Consider the following 24,174-nt stretch of genomic DNA (forward strand, 5'->3'; position numbering starts at 1 on the left):
GAGGAGAATGTCTTCCCTGTAACCCACAGCGTTGAGATTGAATGCAATGACAACAAGCTCAGTCCGATGATGCTGTGACACACCGCCCCAGACCATGATGGACCCTCCACCACCAAATCAATCCCGCTCCAGAGTACAGGCCTCGGTGTAACGCTCATTCCTTTTACGATAAACGCGAATCCGACCATCACCCCCCTGGTGAGACAAAACAGCGACTCGTCAGTGAAGAGCACTTTTTGCCAGTCCTGTCTGGTCCAGCGACGGTGGGTTTGTGCCCATAGGCGACGTTGTTGCCGGTGATGTCTGGTGAGGACCTACCTTACAACAGGCCTACAAGCCCTCAGTCCAGCCTCTCTCAGCCTATTGCGGACAGTCTGAGCACTGATGGAGGGATTGTGCGTTCCTGGTGTAACTCGGGGAAATGTTGTAGTTGCCATCCTGTACTTGTCCCGCAGGTGTGATGTTCGGATGTACCGATCCTTTGCAGGTGTTGTTACTCGTGGTCTGCCACTGCGAGGACGATCAGCTGTCCGTCCTGTCTCCCTGTAGCGCTGTCTTAGGCGTCTCACAGTACGGACATTGCAATTTATTGCCCTGGTCACATCTGCAGTCCTCATGCCTCCTTGCAGCATGCCTAAGGCACGGTCACGCAGATGAGCAGGGACCCTGGGCATCTTTCTTTTGGTGTTTTTCAGAGTCAGTAGAAAGGCCTCTTTAGTATCCTAAGTTTTCATAATTGTGACCTTAATTGCCTACCATCTGTAAGCTGTTAGCGTCTTAATGACCGTTCCACAGGTGCGTGTTCATTAATTGTTTATGGTTCATTGAACAAGCATGGAAAACAGTGTTTAAACCCTTTACAATGAAGATCTGTGAAGTTATTTGGATTTTACTAATTATCTTTGAAAGACAGGGTCCTGAAAAAGGGACGTTTCTTTTTTTGCTGAGTTTAGTAACACAAGAGGAGTAAAATGAATGACACAAGAATGGAGCTATATACAGGGAGTTCCAGTACTAGATCAATGTGAAGAGGTACGAGGTATTTGTGGTAGATATGTAGATGAAGGCAGGGTAAAGTGACACTCACACTCCTCTACTACACTTTGAACAGTTGAACAGACCCAGGTTTATATATTTTTTATTGTTTCTTGTTTCAGGTCCACCTGGTCCAAGAGGCCCGCGGGGAGACAAAGGACCCCAGGGAGGAGCCGGTCAGCCCGGTCAGAAAGGGGAGAAAGGGGATACGGGTGGGCCTGGGGTGCAGGGGCTCCGTGGAGAGAAGGGATCTTCAGGACCACCAGGAATACAAGGGTTCAAAGGTCAGCCAGGCTCACGGGGGAACCCAGGTTCAAAGGGCTCCCGAGGGTCAGGGGGCAGGGCAGGACCCCCGGGGGCAAATGGTGAGCCAGGCACTGCTGGGCTCCCTGGGAGAGATGGACAGGCCGGTCCTCAGGGGCCACAAGGTCCGTCGGGAGACCGAGGACAGGTGGGGCCGGCTGGGGCACAGGGACCCAGGGGACCGGTGGGGCCCGTGGGGGCCCCAGGGCCACCTGGACTGCCAGGACTCACTGCCCGACCTGCAGCAGCGGCAGCAGTGCCTTTGGTCCCTTTCTCGATGCAGAGTGAGGCCCCCGCTTCTACTGTGTCGGCCCCAGGTGATACTCATTCATTTTTATACACCCTCGATATGTCTGTATCACTCTGTCAACACCATCTATGATAGACAGGACATTAGTTCATTGTGATAGTATAACAATAACCGTTCACTGCAGGTTGTCCTCAAGAGTGGGTTGGCTTCAGAGACAAATGCTATCACTTCTCCAAAGAGCTGCGCAACTTTGACGATGCGAAGAAAAGCTGTGATGCTCAGACTGCGTCAATGGTGATCATTAACGATAACGATGAACAGGTAAGAACAGTCATCCTCATAGGTCTTTCAAAATCAAAAGCACAACTGTTCAAACAGTCATAAAATGAGTGACATTACTGACATCATGTTTCTTTGTTTTCTCTCAGAAATGGCTGCAAAAGCAGACCTCTGGAAAGGGCTACTTCTGGATGGGTCTGACAGACAGGGAGGAGGAGAATGCATGGCGCTGGCTGGATGGAACCGAACCTGCCTTCTCGTATGTATAGTACCTCAGTGTCAAGGCTGATGCTAGTCTTTCGCAGCCGAGATAATCCCATTACTATCAATGCAAGACTAAAGGGGAAGACGCAGTTACATTCACGTGTCTCAAGTTAGGTTTCAGTGTGTGAGTGCCCTCTGCTGTGTGACTGTAGGCAGTGGAAGCCAGGACAGCCAGACAACTGGAGCCACGGGCACGAGAGAGGAGAGGACTGCGCTGGCCTCATCCACGAGGGACTGTGGAATGATTTCTTCTGTGAAGATCTCATCAGCTACATCTGCGAGAAAGCCACGGAGTATCCGTGAGTATCCATCTACAGTATCCGTCTGTCTGTTTGTCTGTCTGTCAAGTTTTCTACGTGTATATATTTTTTGCTGTCTTAGTCATAGTTATTTTGTTTGCAAAAAATATGTGTGATAATCTCCAAGCAATGTCGTTTTTCTGCAGCAAAAACTCCAGGATTACATCACCCTCTGTGGAAGAAGAAGAAAAGGAAGAGGCGTGGTTGAGTCAGAGGCGGTATGATGAGCATCATTAGGCCCCACCCACAAGTGACACTGGCCATCTGACACCCTATGCATGGACATGCTATGTGGAGAAATACGAGAGACAAGCTTCACAAGCCTGAATCGAGACTATGGCTGCATTTCACTGAGATTTCCCCCACTGGTAGCCAGATTCCGCTCTCCTCCAAAGTGAACCCAGACCACTACTTCCAGAATTTGCATTCCAGCAACATGACAATCAAGTGTTGAGGGGAAGATCAATCGTTTTATTTTGTTTTTTTTAATAATCACCAAAGTAATTGACTCATATATATTTGTCTCATTTAATTGTTTTTAATGCTGTTTTTTTTTGTGTGACGTTAGTCCATTTATAACTGATTATCTGAATGTATATTTTCATATTGCAGTTTTTCAATATAGACCATTATTTTACAGCGCCAATGGGACTCACCGCAGTGTCTTTCACAGTTGATAGTCTAGTTCCTTCATAATTATGTGAGGTGCAAAATGATGCGCAAATAAATCATAGAAATGTCGCTGATATGTCCTTTCTCAAACATCAAGAACTGTCTAGCTATATATAAGTATGTTATTATACACATGAATCTAAATAAATGAAGTATTTACACATAATAACAGTCAGAAAGTCTGCTTGGTTATGAAGTCAAGACTGCACAAGTTTACATGTTAGTATTTCTGTATGTACGGTACTGTATATTTGCGTATGGGGCCTGTATGGTGTATGAGTTTGTACTTTCCACAATGTAACAAGTGACTATGGTCGTGTTCCAGGCTGGCTTCAATGCAGACATTGCATTGCATCAACTAATGGTTGCATGCCACATCATCCTGTCCCTCTGGGATTTCGCAGGGATATCTGCAGGCAAAAATGCTTGATTTTGCAATTCTGACATTTTGCATGCCAAAATGCAATGAGTTTGTCCTCCAATTTGTCACTAAAATGCGGGGACAAGGGAAAAAGTTTGTTGATTGAACCATATTATGTGGTAAATGTACGGCGATTGGTTGAAATTGAGTCCAATTTATGTACTGCGATGATGGGTCAGTTTTAGTTTTATGTGATAATATTGCAATGATTTTACTGTTTTATGCGGAAATAGTACAGGGATATGTCAAATTTGCCAGGCCACTCATAGTATGCGGGGAATTGTTGACTTTTCAAAAAAAATTGCAATCGCAGAATTCTGGAGGGAGCGAGGGACTAATAATTGACTGTGCAGTCGGGCATCAGAATACTATAACATATGATGTGGGCAGGTGTTTTGATAAACACCTTGCCAGGCTTTGTGTGGCATCTGCAATGTAGTCAGCCTGGAACGCTGCCTCTGGCTCATACCTAACAATATCTCATTTTAAAGTAAATTTTTCTGCACTAATGGCATTCATGTTTCCTGGTTTTGATAGTCACAATTACTTTGTGTATACTTTTTAGCCAGTAATTCTGAAAGTAATGTTCACGAGCTAAAAGTCCCAGAAAATTGCGTACCATGTCACACGTGCAGATATGAGCGCCACATCATTGCTCTCACTCGCTGTACTATGTGTGCATCTTGCTAGCTGTCACTCAAATGGCGAGGGACTGAAGCTCATTGGCGCATAGAACTCAAATTGCTAGGGGGCTGGCCCATGTGGGGGAAAATATAGGGGAAATGGCTTCTAGAAAAACAGTTGCATTCAAACCAGATATTCTGTGGCTAATTGAGGCAAGACAGTAATTCTTATCATAGATTATACATGCATGAACTACACATTGACTCATCCAGCCCAAAGCGGGAGGTGAGTGGGCATGGGAGGGGATAGGCCCAGCCACTGGGGAGCAAGGCCCAGCCACTGGGGAGCCAGGCCCAGCCAATCACAATGAGTTTTTCCCCACAAAAGGCCTTTGTTAAAGACAGAAATATGACCACGGCAACCCCCCCCCCCCCCCGTCCTTCCGTCCCAGACGATCCCTCAGGTGAAGAAGCCACATGTGGAGGTCCTGGGACGGTCTGTGGTTGTGAGGCTGATTGGACGTACTGCCAAATTCTCTAAAACGACATTGGAGGCGGTTTATAGTGGAGAAATTAACATTATATTATCTGGCAGCAGCTCTGGTGGACATTCATGTAGTCAGCATGCCAATTACGCGCTCCCTCAAAACTTGAGACATCTGTGGCATTGTGTTGTGACTAAACTGCACATTTTAGAGTAGTCTTTTATTGTTCCCAGCACAAGGTGCACCTGTGTAATGATCATGCTGTTCAATCAGGTTTTTGATATGCCACACCTGCCAGGTGGATGGATTATCTTGGAGAAATGCTCACTATAACAGGGGTGTAAACATATTTGTGCACACAATTTCAGAGAAATAAGCTTTTTGTGTGTATGAAAAATGTCTGGGATCTTTTATTTCAGCTCATGAAACATGGGACCAATATTTTACATGTTGCGTTTATATTTTTGTTTAGTATACTTAGGACTCTATTCAATCCACATCGCGGAAGTTCAGCTTTACAGCATGATTTAAATTTTAAAGGCAACTGCATTAGCGGAGACCGCATTCACAGTAAACACTGCATATGTCGGCTCAATCGGAAAATGACCTTTAAATTTCTATATGTCGCGGAATCTGTAAAGCTATATCATATGATGTGGCGGTTGAACACCTATCCAGATGTTGCGAGTTCTGGCAATGTAATATAGTCAGGCGAGAACACAGCACGTCTCTCGTACTGAAGATCTTGCCAGAGGTCTCATTTGCCTTTATGGTGCTAGGAAGTTGATTCCATCCTTGGATCCACATTTTTGTACTTACAGTACTTATAAGATACTGTACTGCATCTTCACATGTACTGTACATTTGTGGCTGGAAAAATAATAATTGTCCAGTGATTTTTGACATTGAGTTTTATTGTTTCTTTCTTTCTTTCTTGTCTAACCCTGATTCATAGCATTATGTCAATTCATTCAGTACACTGTAGCACGGGGCTCCATATCACAGTGCATACAATTAGATGAACACTTCAAGTCCTACATCTTTTCCCCAAAAACATTTCACAATCAGTTTTCCGTTCCTATCTCCATCCCAATTCCAGTTTCTCCTTCAGCTGCACAGAAGTTTGAAACGATCTGACACAGTAGCACCTTTTAGTAGAGGGAATCTAACGCTAACTACCAGTACAATACCAACCGGGACGATGGGATCCTGAACACAGATTTTTAAACATAAAGAACAAAACAGTGACTAACTGAAGACTGTGAGAGCTCAGAAATAATTTCTCTCTTATCTTCTGTCTTCTAAGTTGGCTTGAACTTTTAAAAAAACAAGCGCTTTTCTGTAAAGTTGTAACCTTGTTTAAGATGCACACTTGTAAATACATTTGACTGAGCTCTTGGTAAACATTAAAAGCAACATGGAGAGAACATTAGGAACACAAGTTAACAGGTTTGAGCAGTCTCAGCTACACCTAAAGCACTAATAACAGTCAATACAAGTGTATTACTGCCTTACAAACCATATAATATTGCCAACCAGGTGATATGTGAATAAATTAAGTCATTCTTCAAATGATCCGATCTGTGCATAAAATAGCCTTCTAATGGTGCTGTTTCACATTGTTTACAAATAAAGTACAACACACATAAACCAAGGAAGCAGCATATTGCCCAAATGTCTGTTTATTGTCGAGGTATAATACGTCTACGCATAATTGTTTCTATTTTTTTAGCTTCTGTCTAGTCATTGTTGCCACACGCTATTTACGTATAAAATCACTGTGGTGGAAAACGCTTAGAAATTCTGAAATAAATAAATAGCCGATTGAAAAAAAAAAAAACTGCTCAGGGGACTCAACTATCATCTCTCCTCCTCCATCCTTCCATATCACCACTTCCTGGTTCCCTTGAACTTCCTCTATTTTGCACTGAAGGTGGGTGCAGTATGTATCTGCTGTGTGGTTGACTCAATGCACAGCAGGCGCCTTCCAGTATTTTTTTTAGCAGGTGTAGAAGGTAATCAGTGCAGTATTATGCTATCAGGTTGCAGGGTTTCAGTGTGGTATGCTGTGGCCACGCTGGCTGGTGGATTCAGTGCTCTCTCTTTCTGGGGATCTAGATATCTACACCTGGACAGTGAAGACTCAGTGGATGCGCAGCATGACGTTCCAGTTTTGCCATGATAATGATTCCGGGTAGAGATTATATTTATTCATTCTTTCCACAATGATGACTATTCCAGTTCTGTAATGATTCCTCTCGTTGATTGATGAGTTTGGTGATGACTGATCAGTGATGATTCTGATGACTGTTATTCCTGTTGGGTTTTGATTTCTCTTGCAGCACTGTATTTAGTCCAGTTGGGTTATTGTGGTGACTGTGATGTTTCATTCTTTTTCCGTGATTATTACATGGCTATTCCGGTGATGTTAGTATTCGTCTGACTCTCCCGGTCCATTTTGTTGCATGTGCAGTGTCGTGGAGCGCGGTACCAAAGGTGAATGGACGTGGCGGCAGGGGAGCTGTGCTGACTCGCTGTCCCAAAACAAACGCCAGGTGCTGGACTGTGAGGCGGTTCTACTCATCCTTCTCTACTATGATCTCCCCAAGAAGCACCTTTCTCCTCTGACGGAGCATGTGGAAGTAGAGCTGTGGGAACACTAGGAGAGAGAGACGAGGGGAGAGGAGAGAAGAGAGCGAGAGCTATTTACCCACCAATCTAAACACTTATCCAGTCCAGATCAATATTTTAACAAAGAGCCTTCAGGGAAGTTCTCAGGGCTGGGATATAGGTGAGTATTGGGTCTAGATCTAGTATCCAACTAGCCATAAAAGACAGAAATGCACTTAAACCTCATTTTTGTTAAATCAAACACTAGGTCCTACTAATTATTCAAAACATTCCAAATTAACAACAGCAGTCACAAACTACTGAACAATTCTGCTGGTCAAAACAAGAGACAGTGAAGACCCATGAGTAATTAACGTCCACCTCTAGGCTGAACATACAAACGCGTTGTGCGTAGCTGCTTACATGGGATATAGGAGAGCATGACGATAATGAGGAAGTAGTAGTAGTCAAAGGAGACGTTATACTTGTTGGGGAGCCTCATGGACAACATTCCGGTTTTGCGAACATATGGCAGAGCAGTGTAAATGGTCAGGAGTTCTCCGGCCACTCCGAGAGGGTACATGATGATAAACATGTTGTATCTGACAGGGAGAGGAGAGTCATTATTAACACACATAGAGGCATGCACACACGTATGTACACACATACACACTATTCAGCTCAGGGGCTGTGTAGCAAAGAACAACTAAAAACACAAATTCACACTGTTGGATTACTGCACTGCAAAATGAAGAATAAGGCCACTAATTGGCTGATTACCAAAGTGAGAGCTGACATGTTGTTATTATCTAAACACAGTGGTTCCCAACCTTTTTCGGTTACTGTACCACCAACTGAATTTTGCTCTGCTCGGTGTACCCCTGAAGTACACTCTCATGTACATTTGACCAGTAAGCCTATGCAACGAGGTAGTTGTTGTGGAATTGGTAGATTACTTGTTAGATATTACTGCATGGTCGGAACTAGAAGCGCAAGCATTTCGCTACACTCGCATTAACACCTGCTAACCATGTGTATATGACCAATAAAATTGATTTGATATGCTCTCATGAGTTTCATAAGTCTTCTCCCCAGGGGTCCTAGTATCCCTGGTTGGGAACCACTGTCTTAACACACCGACACCAGAACAACATTAGACAAGGTGCTGTCTCACTCGCAGTAGGCTATTCTTCACCTTACACTATAAAACATGTATTGTAATTTTTTACAATAAATGACTGGCAGCAAAGTAGCCAGTAGGTTACTGTAAATTTACAGTAAATTACGGGTAGCACAGAAGCCAGTAAACTACTGTAGACTTACATGACATTTACTGTAACCACATTTACAGCATATTACTGGAACACCTGACTACATTAACATGCTGTATTTCTAGAATTTACAGTTCATTAATGGAAGCACAGTGGTTAGTAAACTGTTGCAAATGTACAGTGCAGGTAGCTAGTACCAATGACGGGCAGTATTTCTGTTACATGTATTTGATATAGGTATTTCCATACTTTCAATACCCATTTTGTAATTTGTATTTCACTGGCCTGAACTACAATTCATGCAGCCTATTTTGTAAAAGTTTTATTAGAATACATGTATTTTGTGTTTTCTAATACAAATATATATACTTGCAAGTACCCTACTTAACTACAACATTCTCAGTAATGGTAACATACTTTTTTTTACTTGCTATGACTGTGGTATAGTTTAATACACTGACTGTAAGTCGTTGTGGATAAGAGTGGGGGCAGCAGGTAGCCTAGTAGATAGAGCGTTGGGCCAGTAACCGAAAGGTTGCTCAGATTGAATCCCCGAGCTAACAAGGTAAAAATCGAGCGTTCTGCCCCTGAACAAGGCCAGCATCCCGGAGTCACATCTTCACTGTTGACATTGAGACTGGTGTTTTGCAGGTACTATTTAATGAAGCTGCCAGTTGAGGACTTGTGAGGCGTCTGTTTCTCAAACTAGACACTCTAATGCACTTGTCCTCTTGCTCAGTTGTGCACCGGGGCCTCCCACTCCTCTTTCTATTCTGGTTAAAGCCAGTTTGCACTGTTCTGTGAAGGGAGTAGTATACAGCGTTGTACCAGATCTTCAGTTTCTTGGCAATTTCTCGCCTTCATTTCTCAGAACAAGAATAGACTGACAAGTTTCAGAAAAAAGTTCTTTGTTTCTGGCCATTTTGAGCCTGTAATCAAACCCACAAATGCTGATGCTTCAGATACTCAAGTAGTCTAAAGGACAGTTTTATTGCTTCTTTAAATCAGGACAATAGTTTTCAGCTGTGCTAACATAATTGCAAAAGGGTTTTCTAATGATCAATTCACCTTTTAAAATTATAAACTTGGATTAGCTAACACAACGTGCCATTGGAACACAGGAGTGATGGTTGCTGATAATGGGCCTCTGTACACCTATGTAGATATAACATTTTCTTTTTCAAATCTGCCGTTTCCAGCTAATTTGAACATTAACAATGTCTACACTGTATTTCTGATCAATTTGATGTTATTTTAAAAGAACAAAAAAAAGTGCTTTTCTTTCAAAAACAAGGACATTTCTAAGTGACCCCAAACATTTGGAGTGTGCGACTATTTATTTTACATTTTTATAGCTTACTGTTTATTCACCGTTAGTCAGCCTCTATACTAAATTATTTTCTCTGGGTGTGTGCAAGTTCATGCTTTTTATTACACAATTGTATTTTAAGAAAATTACAGCAATTGCTAACAGTGAATATGTAATTACATATTACAGCATACCAATACATATTTGGTGTCTCATATCACTTGCAGAGGCCTTACTTAACAAAGGCTTCTAAACTGGTAGGGACTACAGGTCAAAAGGACATGGCTAAACACTCATTAAAGGTTTGAGACTTGCTGTCACTCTGACCTGTCCCCTATATACATTAATTGTTAGGGAACTACTACCACATACCACTTAAATTGGTACAGCATTCTCACTAACGGATGGAACAAGTATGGATTCTTACAAGGCACACTTCAATGTGTTAATGAGTCACAACAAAACCATGCACTCACTAAAGGTTTTTAGCACTCCAAAATTACAGTATTGTACTGTATTCTGAATTACAGTAAGTTACTGGTTCTGAATTACAGTAAGTTACTGGTAGCACAGTAGCCAGTAATTACTGTAGATTTACAGGCAAAGGTTTTTAGATTTCAAAAATACAGTATGGTAGTGTATTCTCGTACTGAATTACAGTAAATTACTGGCAGCACAGTAGCCAGTAAGTTACTGTAGATTTACAGGACAAATACAAAAACTGAGATGTTTAAAGTCCCAGTGCAGTTGAAAACATGATTTCCACACCATGAGGTTGGAATAATATTGTGAAATTGTGAATACATTTTGGTGTAAGCGCTGTTTGAAAAGACTGCCTGAAATTTCTGTTTGTTTTGGAGGGATGGAATTTTCACCAGGCGGCAAATTAGGCCAAGAAGAAAAAGAGTTCCAAACCTCTCTGCCAATAACAGCTAGTGTTCTGTTTTCCCATCCTCACCAGGCCACTCCCAGACAGTCCTAACAAAATTGTTGCTTGTGAAATTGCTCTTTGCCAAGAAGCTATTTTTGACCATTTTAATTGAAAACAAATCACAGTAAGGTATTTAATTGTTACCCAGAAATGATTTGATATTGAGATAAAAACGGCTGCATTGGTTAATAATCAACCCAGAAATATTTATTTTTATAATACCACTGTATTCAATTCCAAAAGGGTACAAAAATGTATGGGCAAACAAACCAGTCGGTTATCAAAGGAGAGGGATCTATATATGTGGAGACGGCGGTGCGTAAGAATCCTGAATTTACTCAAGAACGTGGCGGCGGCACTGGGGAGTGTCTCGGAGGATGTGAGAGAAATGTTGGGCGAGCATTCCATGCCCAAAACAGATGGTCTTAAAAACAGGAGCAGCTGAATATGAGCCCCTCTCCCCCCCTGTGTGGGCCTGGCTGCTCCCCTCCCTGTGTAAATGAGCCCCTTAGAACACTCGGAGGGGAATGGGGAAAGGGGGAGGACAAGAGAGGGGGAGAACGGGGGCTATACTAACTGATCAAGACAAGGGAAGCAAACCTGCAAACCCAAGAGACCTGTTGTACATGTAAAAAAATATATATTGAATGAACCGTACTGCGGTCACAGGAACAAGACCTGACTTGCTGAAGTCACTGAAAAAGCAGGAGTCTCATTGTCACCTCGATTCATAGCCACTGCACAGCCAATAAACGGTGTCTGTCTCGAATCGAATTTTTAGACGTTCATATTTTGAACGGAAAGAAGCATGCCCTTAGCAATAGGATCCCAGGACTATGGGTCGGTCGGATTGCTCCCCACGCGTGTAGTCGGCATTATTCACCAGTGCTCACATTTCATATGAGGGCCCTCAGATATGCGAGGCTGACAGTTACACATCACTACTGCTCCTGATAGGCCCACGTTACGTCACCAGTCTGCTGACAGTGGCAGTAAATAGAGGTTTTTATGAGTGTCGTGTATAATGACAGACATGAGAAATTGGCATTTTTACTACATCACTGCTTAGCTGTTGAACTGGGGTCTAACACAGACACATGACCCCCTGTCACCATCAGCTGATGCCATGTGTTAAAGTACACATATTTAAATAGTACTAGATTGGGTTTTTTTTACATCCATTGCGGAATCGTCTTTGGTGCTATATATATATATATATATATATATATATATATATATATATATATATATATATATATATATATATAGATCTATTTTTTTTTTTGAAGATTCAATAAATACTCAGAAGGTTTTAAATGGAATCTGTAAGGTGCTATAAATAACCCTAAGGTTCTATAAAGAAACATGAAAAAAAGCTTCTATATTGCAAAAAAAAGGGTTCCACTATGGTAACAACCCTTTTTGGGGCTATATACAGTAGAACCCTTTTTATAATGGCTCTTCGTAGGAGAATGTTCATACAAAATAACCTTTCAATTTTAAAATTCCATGTATTATTTTGTTAACTGACAAGTTGAATCAAGAAAGCTACCTTTGGAACAGCTGGGGGTCCCTGAGAAGAGAATTGACAACCACTGACTGATTTAGTCAACCATTCTTAATTGACACAAGGCCATACATGAGTCTTTCACAAAACACTGTCACTAGCCATAGTGATATATAATATTTAATTGCATAACACATTACATTACATTAGATCAACTGGAATGAAACTCTCACTCACGGTTGCACAAAAAGAGCTACATTTTAATTATCACTAAAAGGGCAAAGAATCCTTTTGTTCACTGTAAAGAACCATTGAAGGGCTCAAAAGGCTTACGTGAGTCATTATGGTTCCACATAGAACCATCCCCCTTACCAAATAACCCACATTTTTTGTGTGTAGTTGTTTGTGTATGTCTGAGACTGTGAAGCGCAGATCTGGGTTCAAATACTACACTGAACAAAAATATAAAACGCAACACGTAAAGTGTTAGTCCCATGTTTCATGAGCTGAAATAAAAGATCTCAGAAATTTTCCAACCGCACAAAAATGTTATTTCTCTCAAATTCTGTGCAGAAATTCATTTAGATCCCTGTAAGTGAGCATTTCTCCTTTGCCAAGATAATCCCTCCACCTGACAGGTGTGACATATCAAAAAGCTGATTAAACAGCATGATCGTTACACAGGTGCACCTTGTGCTGGGGACAATAAAAGGCCACTCTAAAATGTGCAGTTTTGACACATAACACAATGCCGCAGATGTCTCATGTTTTGAGGGAGCGTGCAATTGGCATGCTGACATCAGGAATGTCCACCAGAGCGGTTGCTCTAAAAGATCATTTGGCTGTACGTCCAACCAGCTTCACAACCGCAGACCATGTGTATGGCATCATGTGGGCTTTGTTCAGTATATTTGAAATTGTTAAAATTATGGGAGCATTTTCGCTAGACTGCTTCAAGAGTCAGATGGGCGGAGTTTTCAGTTTTGGGACAATTCCATTCGTCCATTATAGTCAAGCAAGCTTAATCAAGTGGAAAGGGATCACTATCGCTTTCCAACCAAGGTCTATGAATTGAGGAGCAAACTGAAGTATAGAGAAGATTCAGCAACTCTCGGAGGACAATGGAATTAAATAAAAAAGCTTTTTTAGTGTTAAAAGTATAACCAAAGCGTTTCGGCTTTTGGCCTTCTTCAGGGTTTTTACACAAGTAGATGAAGCTTACATGAAGCTTTTAAACATCTCAAGCTTAATCACAGATAAAGTATTTGAAATAATTTCAAATAGCATTTAAACCCAGGTCTGGTGAAGTGTATGTGAGACTCAAAACTAGTGGTGCTACGGTCCACATAGCCTGTGAGCCGACATGAAAGAGGCGTGAATGAATGTTGAAAGTACGAGACAAAAGATTACAACATCCTTATGTCATTCACACCTGGAAAGACAATAACAGTTTGACCTACAGTATGAGGAGTTATACATTGGTTGGGCCTAATCCTTGATGCTGATTGGTTAAAACCGTATTCCAGCCGGTGTCTATTCCACAAGTTACCACCGGCTAAAGCTATGACGTTGAAATGTGTATTTACTGTTCCATCGCATTGCGCAATCCACTTTCTCATCAGCTCAGACAGGCAATTTAGAAACTTGATCTCCACTTTAAAAAAGCATCTAGACATTATCTCCCCTTGCTTTCGGCTCACAATTGGTTTTCCACAACAGAGATCTGTATAAACCTTGCTGTCTGTCTCTCCGACAATTGCAACATCATTTCAATATTGACATTTGATCTCCACTGTCCCATTGAGAATTAACAGGTCAGGACGAGATATATATATTTTCTCAGCCAGTCGAAATCATGAATCATAATTTTTATGGATATATATAAAGAAATGTCAATAGACAAACAGGTCAGATGAAACGAAACGCAGCTAGTTTGCCATCTTTCCAGCTTCAGTTTGAAGTGATTGTGACAGCGGTGTAGTTGCCTAACTCCTCTGAACAGTGACAAGAGCAAATATTCTATGCCAGGCAAAATCGCACATCATTGCCCTTTGTCATGGATGTATCCAAATAAATGTCACTAGAAAACAGCTTAAACAAACACAAATGCAGCTACTTTGCTGTTATTCTGGCTGCACTGTTTGACGCGACTATGTTAGTCGTAGTTGGCTAGCTAACAAGCAAGGGATATAAAAATGTTGTCAGCCAGCATGGCAATGGGACATTTATAAAGAACGACTGGGTTGCATCCATAGAAATAGAAAAAAAAGGACGGCACGACCGGATCGCGTCTCTGGCAACCTAGCCAATAAAATGAACGACCGTCCAGCTTGGGTAGCAACCCTAGATTTGTGTCGGTACTATATCTTGTGGAAAGATGAAATAATATGAATAAATTAATCAGAATAAAGTTGAATGAAAATATGGCAGCCATTATTAGAATATGTTGATAACCCGTTGTATAAAAGTGATAATGGCCACATAGCCGGTGTTTGTTAGATATATTGTCACAGTTTGCCGGCCCTCGACGAACAACACCCGTGCCAATATATCCTCCAAACACCAGCTTCTTGGGCATTATCACTTAAATACATTACACTCTGCCAATAAAAAAAGTTATCCTTCATGATATTGAGGATAATGTCACTCTTCTCTTGACCAGGACCCCAAAGTATCAAGCATCTCAGAGTAGGAGTGCTGATATAGGATCAGCTCCCCGCTGTCCATGTACAGTGCCTTGCAAAAGTATTCATCCCCCTTGGTGTTTTTGCTATTTTGTTGCATTACAACCTGTAATTGAAATGGATTTTTATGTGGATTTCATGTAATGGACATACACAAAATAGTCCAAATTGGTGAAGTGAAATGAAAAAAATAACTTGTTTAAAAAAATTCAAACAAATTAAAAACGGAGAAGTGGTGCATGCATATGTATGAAGCCCCTAAACAAGATCTGGTGCAACCATTTACCTTCAGAAGTCACATAATTAGATAAATAAAGTCCACCTGTGTGAAATCTAAGTGTCACATGATCTATCACATGATCTCAGTATATATACACCTGTTCTGAAAGGCCCCAGAGTCTGCAACACCACTAAGCAAGGGCCACCACCAAGCAAGTGGCACCATGAAGACCAAGGAGCTCTCCAAACAGGTCAGGGACAAAGTTGTGGAGAAGTACAGATCAGGGTTGGGTTATACAAAAATATTCAAAACTTTGAACATCCCAGGAGCACCATTAAATTCATTATAAAAAATTGAAAGAATATGGCACCACAACAAACCTGCCAAGAGAGGGCCGCCCACCAAAACTCTCGGACCAGGCAAGGAGGGCATTAATCAGAGAGGCAACAAAGAGACCAAAGATAACCTTGAAGGAGCTGCAAAGCTCCACAGCAGAGATTGGAGTATCTGTCCATAGGACCACTTTAAGCCATTCACTCCACAGTGCTGGGCTTTACGGAAGAGTGACCAGAAAAAAGCCATTGCTTAAAGAAAAAATGTTACGCATTGTGAAAACTGATCCTTAATGAGCATAGAGATGCTTGATACATATGGCCCCGGAATAAATCCGAATCACTACTTTTTCTCCAATCTCTGATCTGTATGCTTATCGATGCCTGATCACCTCCCATTTAATCCATCAATTACCCATAACCGTCTCCTAGCGTATAAATCAAAGTGATAATGCCAGAATACTAAGCGTTAGCGATTAGGTCAACCAATGTCCATAGAGAATGGCTAACAAGGTGCTAATCAAAAAACAACACACTCATGCTGATCACATGCTGTATGGTTATGAGCCAGGAGATACCTTCCCCAGGCTACTAATGTATTTCCTCTGACATCACAATACTGATGTGAAACCAGTCTGTCTGTAGCGGGAAGCATGCCACGGCAAACACCAATCAAACCAGACCAACATTCCAAGAACTGCGACAGCACCGGAAACCTTAGTGCTGGTCCAGGGCGTTTGCATGCGGCTTGCTGATGCTGAGAACGCTCGGCATCAGCAAGGCGCACGTAAACGCCCTGGACCAGAGCTACTCAAAACCCAGCCCTCCCATCCCCATCTCCACCTGGCCCATTTGATGAAGTATGGCAGGTGGTTGAGCAGATTGAATGTATAGAAGGAATATCTGGTAATCTCTGTAAACGTCCAAACGGCCAAGAAGAGGATTACACTTTCTTCGTTCTGGATCTTCCAACAAAGAACGGGACAAAACAAGGAGGGAGAAGATAGTTAACACTTAAGGGGGTCCATGTTGAACAGTAGGACACTACTACAGTTAGTGTCCCCTAGGTGCAGTTCTAGGATCAGCATCCCGTCCCCCAATCCTAAACTTAACCATTATTGGGGAAAATGCTAAACTAATCCAAGATCAGTGTCTCTGGGAAACTTCACCTCACACCAACTCCAAGGCCCCTTACTGTAGATGGTACAAGACACCTCTTTGGTGATAAATGAGATAGTCACCTGTTTGATGCTGTTGGTGATGAACCACACCATGAAGATTCGTGAACATACTTGAACCCCGGTCACAATTACAGAGGTCCTCACGATTCCTATACGACGAGAACCATGGAAATCAACATTAACGTCAGAAGTAGGAGATCTGGTTATATTCACATTATATGGTTGTTATTCAAGACCATACATACCGATTGCACAATGCACCACCTGAAAGACAACAAATAAGAATCAGTGACTCGTGGCCTGGGGTGGTCTAGCGGTCTAAGCCGCTGCCTCTGGAGTACATGTATGATATACCGCTGCCAGCATGGATTAGAATCTGGCCCACTGCACTTTTAGAACTCTCTATCGCATAACCAAACAAAATACTTAAAAAAACAGAATCAGGTGAATTCTCTCTTCTCACTTCTTAGTATTAACCAAGGATCTCAGTATCAAAGCTCAGCTTCAAAGTATTTAAAGCTCACATTAGAAGGATCTTATCAATCATTTCAACGTCTAACTGTTTTATAATCTGTTTTCATGGAATACTTTGAGACGAGTGTGTGTTTGTGTGAATGTGGCTACTAGTGAACTATGAGGATATTTCAGAAACTCACCTCAACTAACGCAATGGTCTGGAAAAACTTGAGTGTCCTTGCTATACTTTTGTACAGACCCTTGTGTGTGCCTTTCTGGATGTAGAAGCGCATCATTGCCATAGCCAAAACCAGCCACCTGGAAAAGGGACAATATTTACAACATCTGAAAAACTGTATTTAGCATTAAAGAAGTGTGCATGAGAAAGACAAAGATTACTTAATAGATACACTATATATACAAAAGTATGTGTATAAAAATCGAACACACAGCCATGCAATCTCCATAGACAAACATTGGTAGTAGAATGTCCTTACTAAAGAGCTCAGTGACTTTCAACGTGGCACCATCATAGGATGCCACCTTTTCAACAAGTCAGTTTGTCACAATTCTTCCCTGCTAAAGCTGCCCCGGTCAATTGTATGTGTTGTTGTGAAATGGAAACGTATAGGAGTAACAAAGGCTCAGCCGTGAAGTGGTAGGCCACATAAGCTCACAGAACGGGACCGGTGAGAGCTGAAGTGCCTAAAAATTGTCTGTCCTCGGTTGTAACACTCACTACCGCGTTCCAAACTGCCTCTGGAAGCAACGTCAGCTCAAGAACTGTTCGTCGGGAGCTTTGCGGCAACAGCTTGGGGAAAGCCCTTTCCTGTTTTAGTATGACAATGACCCCATGCACAAAGCGAGGTCCATACAGAAATGGTTTGTCAAGATCGGTGTGGAAGAACTTGACTGACCTGCACAGAGCCCTGACTTCAGGCCCATCGAACACCTTTGGGATGACTTGGAACGCCGACTGCGAGCCAGACCTATTCGCCCAACATCCGTGCTCGACCTCACTAATGCTCTTGTGGCAGAATGGAAACAAGTCCCGGCAGCAATGTTCCAACGTCTAGTGGAAAGCCTTCCCAGAAGAGTGGAGGCTGTTATAGCATATTAATGCCCATAACATTGGAATGAGATGTTCAATGATGTAGTGTACCACTTTAGAGTTAGAGCTCAAAAGTGATTGGTTCAATCACTTTGTTTCCATAGTTACGGTTAGGGTTTTTAGCTTTTTCGGTCTCAACTTTTATGACCTAACCTACTTGTGTGTGATTGTTGAGCGATGTAGTTTTCCAGTACTATTGTCAGCAAGTAGCATTTTCACCAGCTAAACTTGTATGCCTCATCACCAACAACGCGTCCCAAATGGCACCCTATTCCTCACATAGACCACTACTTTTGACCTGGGCTCTAGTCAAAAGTAGTGCACTATGTAGTGAATAAGGTGCCATTTGGGACGCACCCACAGCATCAGTTGGGGAAACAGCGAGGGCCAACTCCCTTCTACGCGACATCTAAGGCCTTCTAAGCGACTGCAGGCCTTAATACTCAAATCAGTATTGTTTTTCAAATCCGTTTTGGAGTACTGACTGTCCAAACATCAAGTTACAAGTGATCAAATCAGATGTGTGTGTGTGTTCAGACAACAGTCATTTGCTGTCATGGCTACGCTAGTTGTCATAGTAATGACAAGTGTGTGCGCAGTGGTGTAGGTTGATTGATGGTGGTGCTCATACTTTACCACTCAGAAGTTATGTAGTAAGCTATGGTGACAACAATGCCTGCCATGGACATTTCCCAGGTGCTTTGAATGTTCAAAAATCATACTGTAAGAACACTTGAAAGTTGGATCATATCCTTTGAGGATTTAAAAAAAACGAGTCCTTTTTGGCTAGCCACAGCAATCACTTAGCTAGCTAAGTAGCTGTTTAGCATTCGAGCACATTTGTTTGTAAACAATTAACAAGCTAGTTAGCTACCACATGTTCTTGTCAAACTGTCAACAGAATAGCTACTGTAGCAAGCACTGAGATAAGGCAAATAAAATCTAAAAACCACTTGAGGGCAAATAAATCAGATGTGACCCTTCAGACAAGTCGCATGGTCAGGAATCACGAAGTTGGTTTGATATGTGGCTTGAAATATCTGATTGCATGTGTTTTTTTGGCTGTTCAGACTGCAGGAAAAATAACAGATTTGAATTGGATATTAATTTATTTATTTTTTAGTCACTTCAAATTGCCAATGTGAACAAGACTTAATTGTCTCTAGCCTGGTACTTCACACTAATCTATTTATACTGTACATCAGTCAATACAGCACAGCTATAAGCCAGATAGAATGTAAACACAGAATGCTTGGAGAAACCATATTTTGGTTACTACATGATTCCATATATGTTATTTCATAGTTTTGATGTCTTCACTATTATTCTACAATGTAGAAAATAGTACAAATAAAGAAAAACCCTGGAATGAGTCAGTGTGTCCAAACTTTTGGCTGGTCCTGAATATGTGAATAATGAATGAACATTTTTCAAGGAAATCACTGACCAATCTGGTGCAGACACCATTTGTATCTACAATGAAGTATGTTTAAAATGTAGAGCACTATACTAAATACAATGCGATCTTTATTGGTCTATTACAATCAGGATACAACACAAATATGTACGTTTTTGCTGTCACAGTAATAAGACCAATAGGACCTTGTGACCTTTCTGTATAATTATGTTTGAATCAAAATACATGTTTTAGTATTTATACTGAGCAAAAATATAAACGCCACATGTAAAGTGTTGGTCCCATGTTTCATGAGCTGAAATGAAAGATTGCAAAAATGTTCCACACGAACAAAAAGCTTATTTCTCTCAGATTTTGTGCACAAATATGTTTACATTCCTGTTTGTGAAATTGTTTGTTTTGCCAAGATAATCCATCCACCTAACAGGTGTGGCATATAAAATTTGCTGATTAAACAGCATGATCATTACACAGGTGCAACTTGTGCTGCGGACAATAAAAGGCCTGTCTAAAATGTGCATTTTGTCACACAACACAATGCCACAGATGTCTTAAGTTGAGGGAGCATGCAATTGGCATGCTGACTGCAGGAATATCCACCAGAGCTGTTGCCAGAGAATGTAATGTTAATTTCTCTACCATAAGCAGCCTGCAATGTCGTTTTAGAGAATTTGGCAGAACGTCCAACTGGCCTCACAACCGCAGACCACATGTAACCAGGCCAGCCCAGGACCTCCACATCCGGCTTCTTCACCTGCGGGATCATCTGAGATGAAACTGTGGGTTTGCACAACCGATTAATTTCTGCACAAACTGTCAGAAACTGTCTCAGGGAAGCTCATCTGCGTGCTCGTTGTCCTCACCAGGGTCCTGACCTGTCTGCAGTTTGGCGTCGTAACTGACTTGAGTGGGCAAATGCTCACCTTTGAAATAGCCACTGGCACGCTGGAAAAGTGTGCTCTTCACGGATTAATCCCAGTTTAAACTGTACTGGGCAGTATGGCGTTGTGTGGTCAATTGTGGCAGTGGGGTTATGGTATGGGCAGGCATAAGCTACGGACAACGAACACAACTGCATTTTATCGATGGCAATTTGAATGCTGTGAGATACCGTGACGAGATCCTGAGGACCATTGTAGTGCCATTTATCCGCCACCATCACCTAATGTTTCAGCATGATAATGCACGGCCCCATGTTGTAAGGATCTGTACTGAAAATGTCCCAGTTCTTCCATGGCCTGCATACTCGCCAGTTATGTCACCCATTGAGCATGTTTGGGATGCTCTGGATCGACATGTATGACAGCGTGTTCCAGTTCCCGCCAATTTCCAGACTCTTCGCACAGCCATTGAAGAGGAGTTGGACAACATTCCACAGGCCACAATCAACAGCCTGATCAACTCTATGCGAAGGAGATGTGAAGCGCTGCATGAGACAAATGGTGGTTCCACCAGATACTGACTGGTTTTCTGAGCCACACCCCTACCTTTTTTTTAAGGTATCTGTGACCAACAGATGCATATCTGTATCTCCATTCATGTGAAATTCATAGATTAGGTCCTAATGAATGCATTTCAATTGACTGATTTTCTTATAGAGTATGAACTGTAATTCAGTAAATTCATATTTTTGTTCAATGTAATTGCGGGTCCGTTTTGAGGACCATTTAAAGCTAATTATCCATGGCTTTAGTCATGGGTAAAGATCAGGGTAAACAGAGGTGTGTGAGTTATTGTATAGAACTTACACAGAAAACCAGGGGCTGTATGTATCATTCGTTTCAGAGTAGGAGTGCTGATCTAGGATCAGGTCCTCCCTGTCCATGTAATCTTTATTATTGGGATCGAAAGGGCAAAACTAATCCTAAATCAACACTCCTACTCTGAGACGCTTGATAAATACAGCCCCTTGTTGAGTTCTACAGAGGAAACAGACTGTGCTCCCTTTACATTCACTAGTCTACTAGGTCAGCTGTGCGATGGATCTCTGTGAAGGTATGTTTCTGAAGGTGTCTAAGGGTCTCGGCATACAGTTGTTATTTTCTTCTAAAATAGGTAACTTTACAAAAAATAATTTTTATAGGGTCACAAACACACAGTATTAGCAATGATGGAGGCCAAATTACATTACTTCCTCAACCGTATCCATTATTCCACTAAAGGCCTTTGCAGACTGTACGTCGGTTCCAGTCTTTTACGATTATCCCGTCACACTGAGCGAGGTTACCAAATTAAAATCTTGATATCAACCTGGCCAGATTGTACAATTCGCTTCATTTCTGTCGTCACATTCTGCGACATTCTATGATTCCAGGTTAGGGTTTGGCCGGGGTAGGCCGTCATTGTAAATAATAATTTGTTCTTAACTGACTTGCCTAGTTAAATAAAAGGTTAAAAAAACTATATATAATAAAGAATTGGCTTGCGCATGTGCCAGCACCAGCAGCACAAGCCTCACTCTCTGCACGAGAAGAGTTCAGAAAAATATATGCATTTTAGAAATAGTTTTCACATACAAACTTTATAAGAATTTATAAGAATTTGCCCATGACGTGGAAATTTCGTCTGGGACGGAAAAATCGTAGCATAAAATGGCCTCAAATTGAGATCACAATTTTTTGGTCACATTTTGACGTCCCTCATTTAGATCACTGAAAAACAGCTTGTGTAAGAACACAAGGTGAGAGGAGGGTATCTGCAGGAACCTGTAAATGTGTGTGACTGGTTAATTGGTGGAGAGTGGGTGGGAATTTTCTACAATCACACCTTGATTCGGAATTCATGAGTAAACGGGCTCATAGTAGGATTAGTCCTAGGACATTACACCGGAATCATCTAAATCCGACGAGGTGTCAAGTGCCCATGTAAATCTCCATCGTTTATGTGACGTTTCAGAGTGTACCTTGAAGTTAAATCAAACTTTGTCAGGGATTAGTGAGAGATACACTACTGCCACCGGCTGTTATCAAGGGATGTGCTTCTTTTAAACCAGATTGATCTGATACTTTTGTAGCTACTGCTGTAGCCTAGTGGCTACTGTTCAGTGTTTGAGCTCAGGTGCTAGGTCGATGGGTCAGCTGCTCAAGCTGTGCAACAAGTGTATTATCTGTTTGAAGACAGAATCTGTTTGAAAAATAAACATAATTTAGGACCTACTGAATACAACCACTTCAGGTTATTACCTGAGAGTACATTACTATTGTATTGCAAATATATGATCTCTGTCTCAGCACAATAATTCATGAGGGTTTATTTGATGCTAATTACATTAATGGGGTTTAGGACTTGCAAAATGGTTCTGTTACTAACAGTTACCATCATATAAAGATGATTGGATAATATAGGTGTAGGTTAGTGCTATAATTTGGAAAGAAGGGACAAATGTACACACATGATTTAAAATGTCAATGAATAGATTGATTCCAATAGTCACTATTTTAACAGCGCTTTGACTGTTTGAATCAACATTGGTATATGTTTACTCTGATCGTGCACAGAGGCTTATAACTACCTCAATGCGCATGTCTCTTGAACTAGATAACTGAACCTAGTTTTCACACCTTCATGTAATACTAAAATACCCATTATGTGAGTAGCAGACGATGAATGAATGGGAGCTACAGTACATTGAGTGTAAGTGGAGAAAACATGGCTCCAACAGCTCCATAAATGCGCATTTTACGCATATCTCCAAAAAGTGCCATTCTCAGTTCAAGTGACCCAGACCAATGAAAATTAACTTAAGACACTATCAACAGCTTAATAAATCATTGAAAACTTGACAACTATTAAATTAAGTTAGTTTGTGTGTTCATTACAAGGACTATACGAACACTAAGTGAAATAATTGCGTCATCGCGCCCTTGCGCTTTGTAGCGCATAAACTTGCAGTTAATAAAATCTGCTTATTGGGCATTTCACTCGCCCAAACCGAAGCTCCAGTGTCAGCACGCGGTCTATACTTATCACTGCAACTGTCGAGGTAGTGCTGGGCATGACGCTGACACAGTGTAATCGACCGTATTTGGAAAGGCTGAACCCGCGCCGGGGGCCGCACTTGTACCGCCGTTATTTTCACAAAAAAGATCCACATATTGATTATTTGAGAATTGTCTACTTGGACACCCTCCCTATGAAGTCCTTTACATTTATTTTGCTCACTGTTCAAACTTCATGGGCGCTGTCTGTCACTAAATTTGGCACCAGAGTGGGCACTTGCACTGTCAGAGACACCGCGGACCTATAAACAGCCACACGCGCTTGCTCACAGCGCTCTGGTGCATAACGAAGTTTTAAGGGAGTGGCTACTTTATAATCAGCGATAGGGCAGAATAATTGACATACCCGGCCGTCATGGCGATGTTGTAAAATGTAAGCCATGCGACAGCGATGGCACTTTTCGTCCTCTTCTTGTTGTTGTTTTCCTTCTCTTCAACCGAGCCGTCCTCCTCCGTGGACGCCATGGTACGTACGGGGGACAGAGTGGGAAAGTCAGAAACGCTGCGCAAGCGCGA

The 24,174-nt window shown here is 41.8% G+C and overlaps 2 protein-coding genes across 3 annotated transcripts in view; one reads left to right on the forward strand and one right to left on the reverse strand.

The window, feature by feature from the left end:
• The window catches only part of LOC115195794 (collectin-12), a 66,187-nt gene extending 62,159 nt beyond the window's left edge, over positions 1-4,028 (forward strand). For both annotated transcript variants that reach the window (XM_029756053.1, XM_029756052.1), the window contains 5 exons: positions 1,158-1,655; positions 1,773-1,909; positions 2,017-2,126; positions 2,284-2,430; positions 2,577-4,028. In XM_029756053.1, coding sequence (XP_029611913.1) covers positions 1,158-1,655; positions 1,773-1,909; positions 2,017-2,126; positions 2,284-2,430; positions 2,577-2,667 — 983 coding nt within the window. In that variant the 3' untranslated portion in view covers positions 2,668-4,028. The remainder of the gene's footprint in view (positions 1-1,157; positions 1,656-1,772; positions 1,910-2,016; positions 2,127-2,283; positions 2,431-2,576) is intronic.
• Positions 4,029-5,524: 1,496 nt separating this feature from the next.
• On the reverse strand, positions 5,525-24,174 carry LOC115195800 (very-long-chain (3R)-3-hydroxyacyl-CoA dehydratase 1). The gene is made up of 7 exons (XM_029756057.1): positions 24,005-24,174; positions 17,333-17,450; positions 16,922-16,940; positions 16,737-16,825; positions 16,339-16,460; positions 7,665-7,843; positions 5,525-7,290 (listed from the first exon to the last, which is right to left on the reverse strand). The coding sequence occupies exons 1-7, from the start codon at positions 24,121-24,123 to the stop codon at positions 7,208-7,210; spliced, it is 729 nt and encodes a 242-aa protein (XP_029611917.1). The 5' UTR covers positions 24,124-24,174; the 3' UTR covers positions 5,525-7,207.

This window comes from Salmo trutta, chromosome 6, assembly GCF_901001165.1.
Source record: "Salmo trutta chromosome 6, fSalTru1.1, whole genome shotgun sequence".
NCBI lineage: Eukaryota > Metazoa > Chordata > Actinopteri > Salmoniformes > Salmonidae > Salmo > Salmo trutta.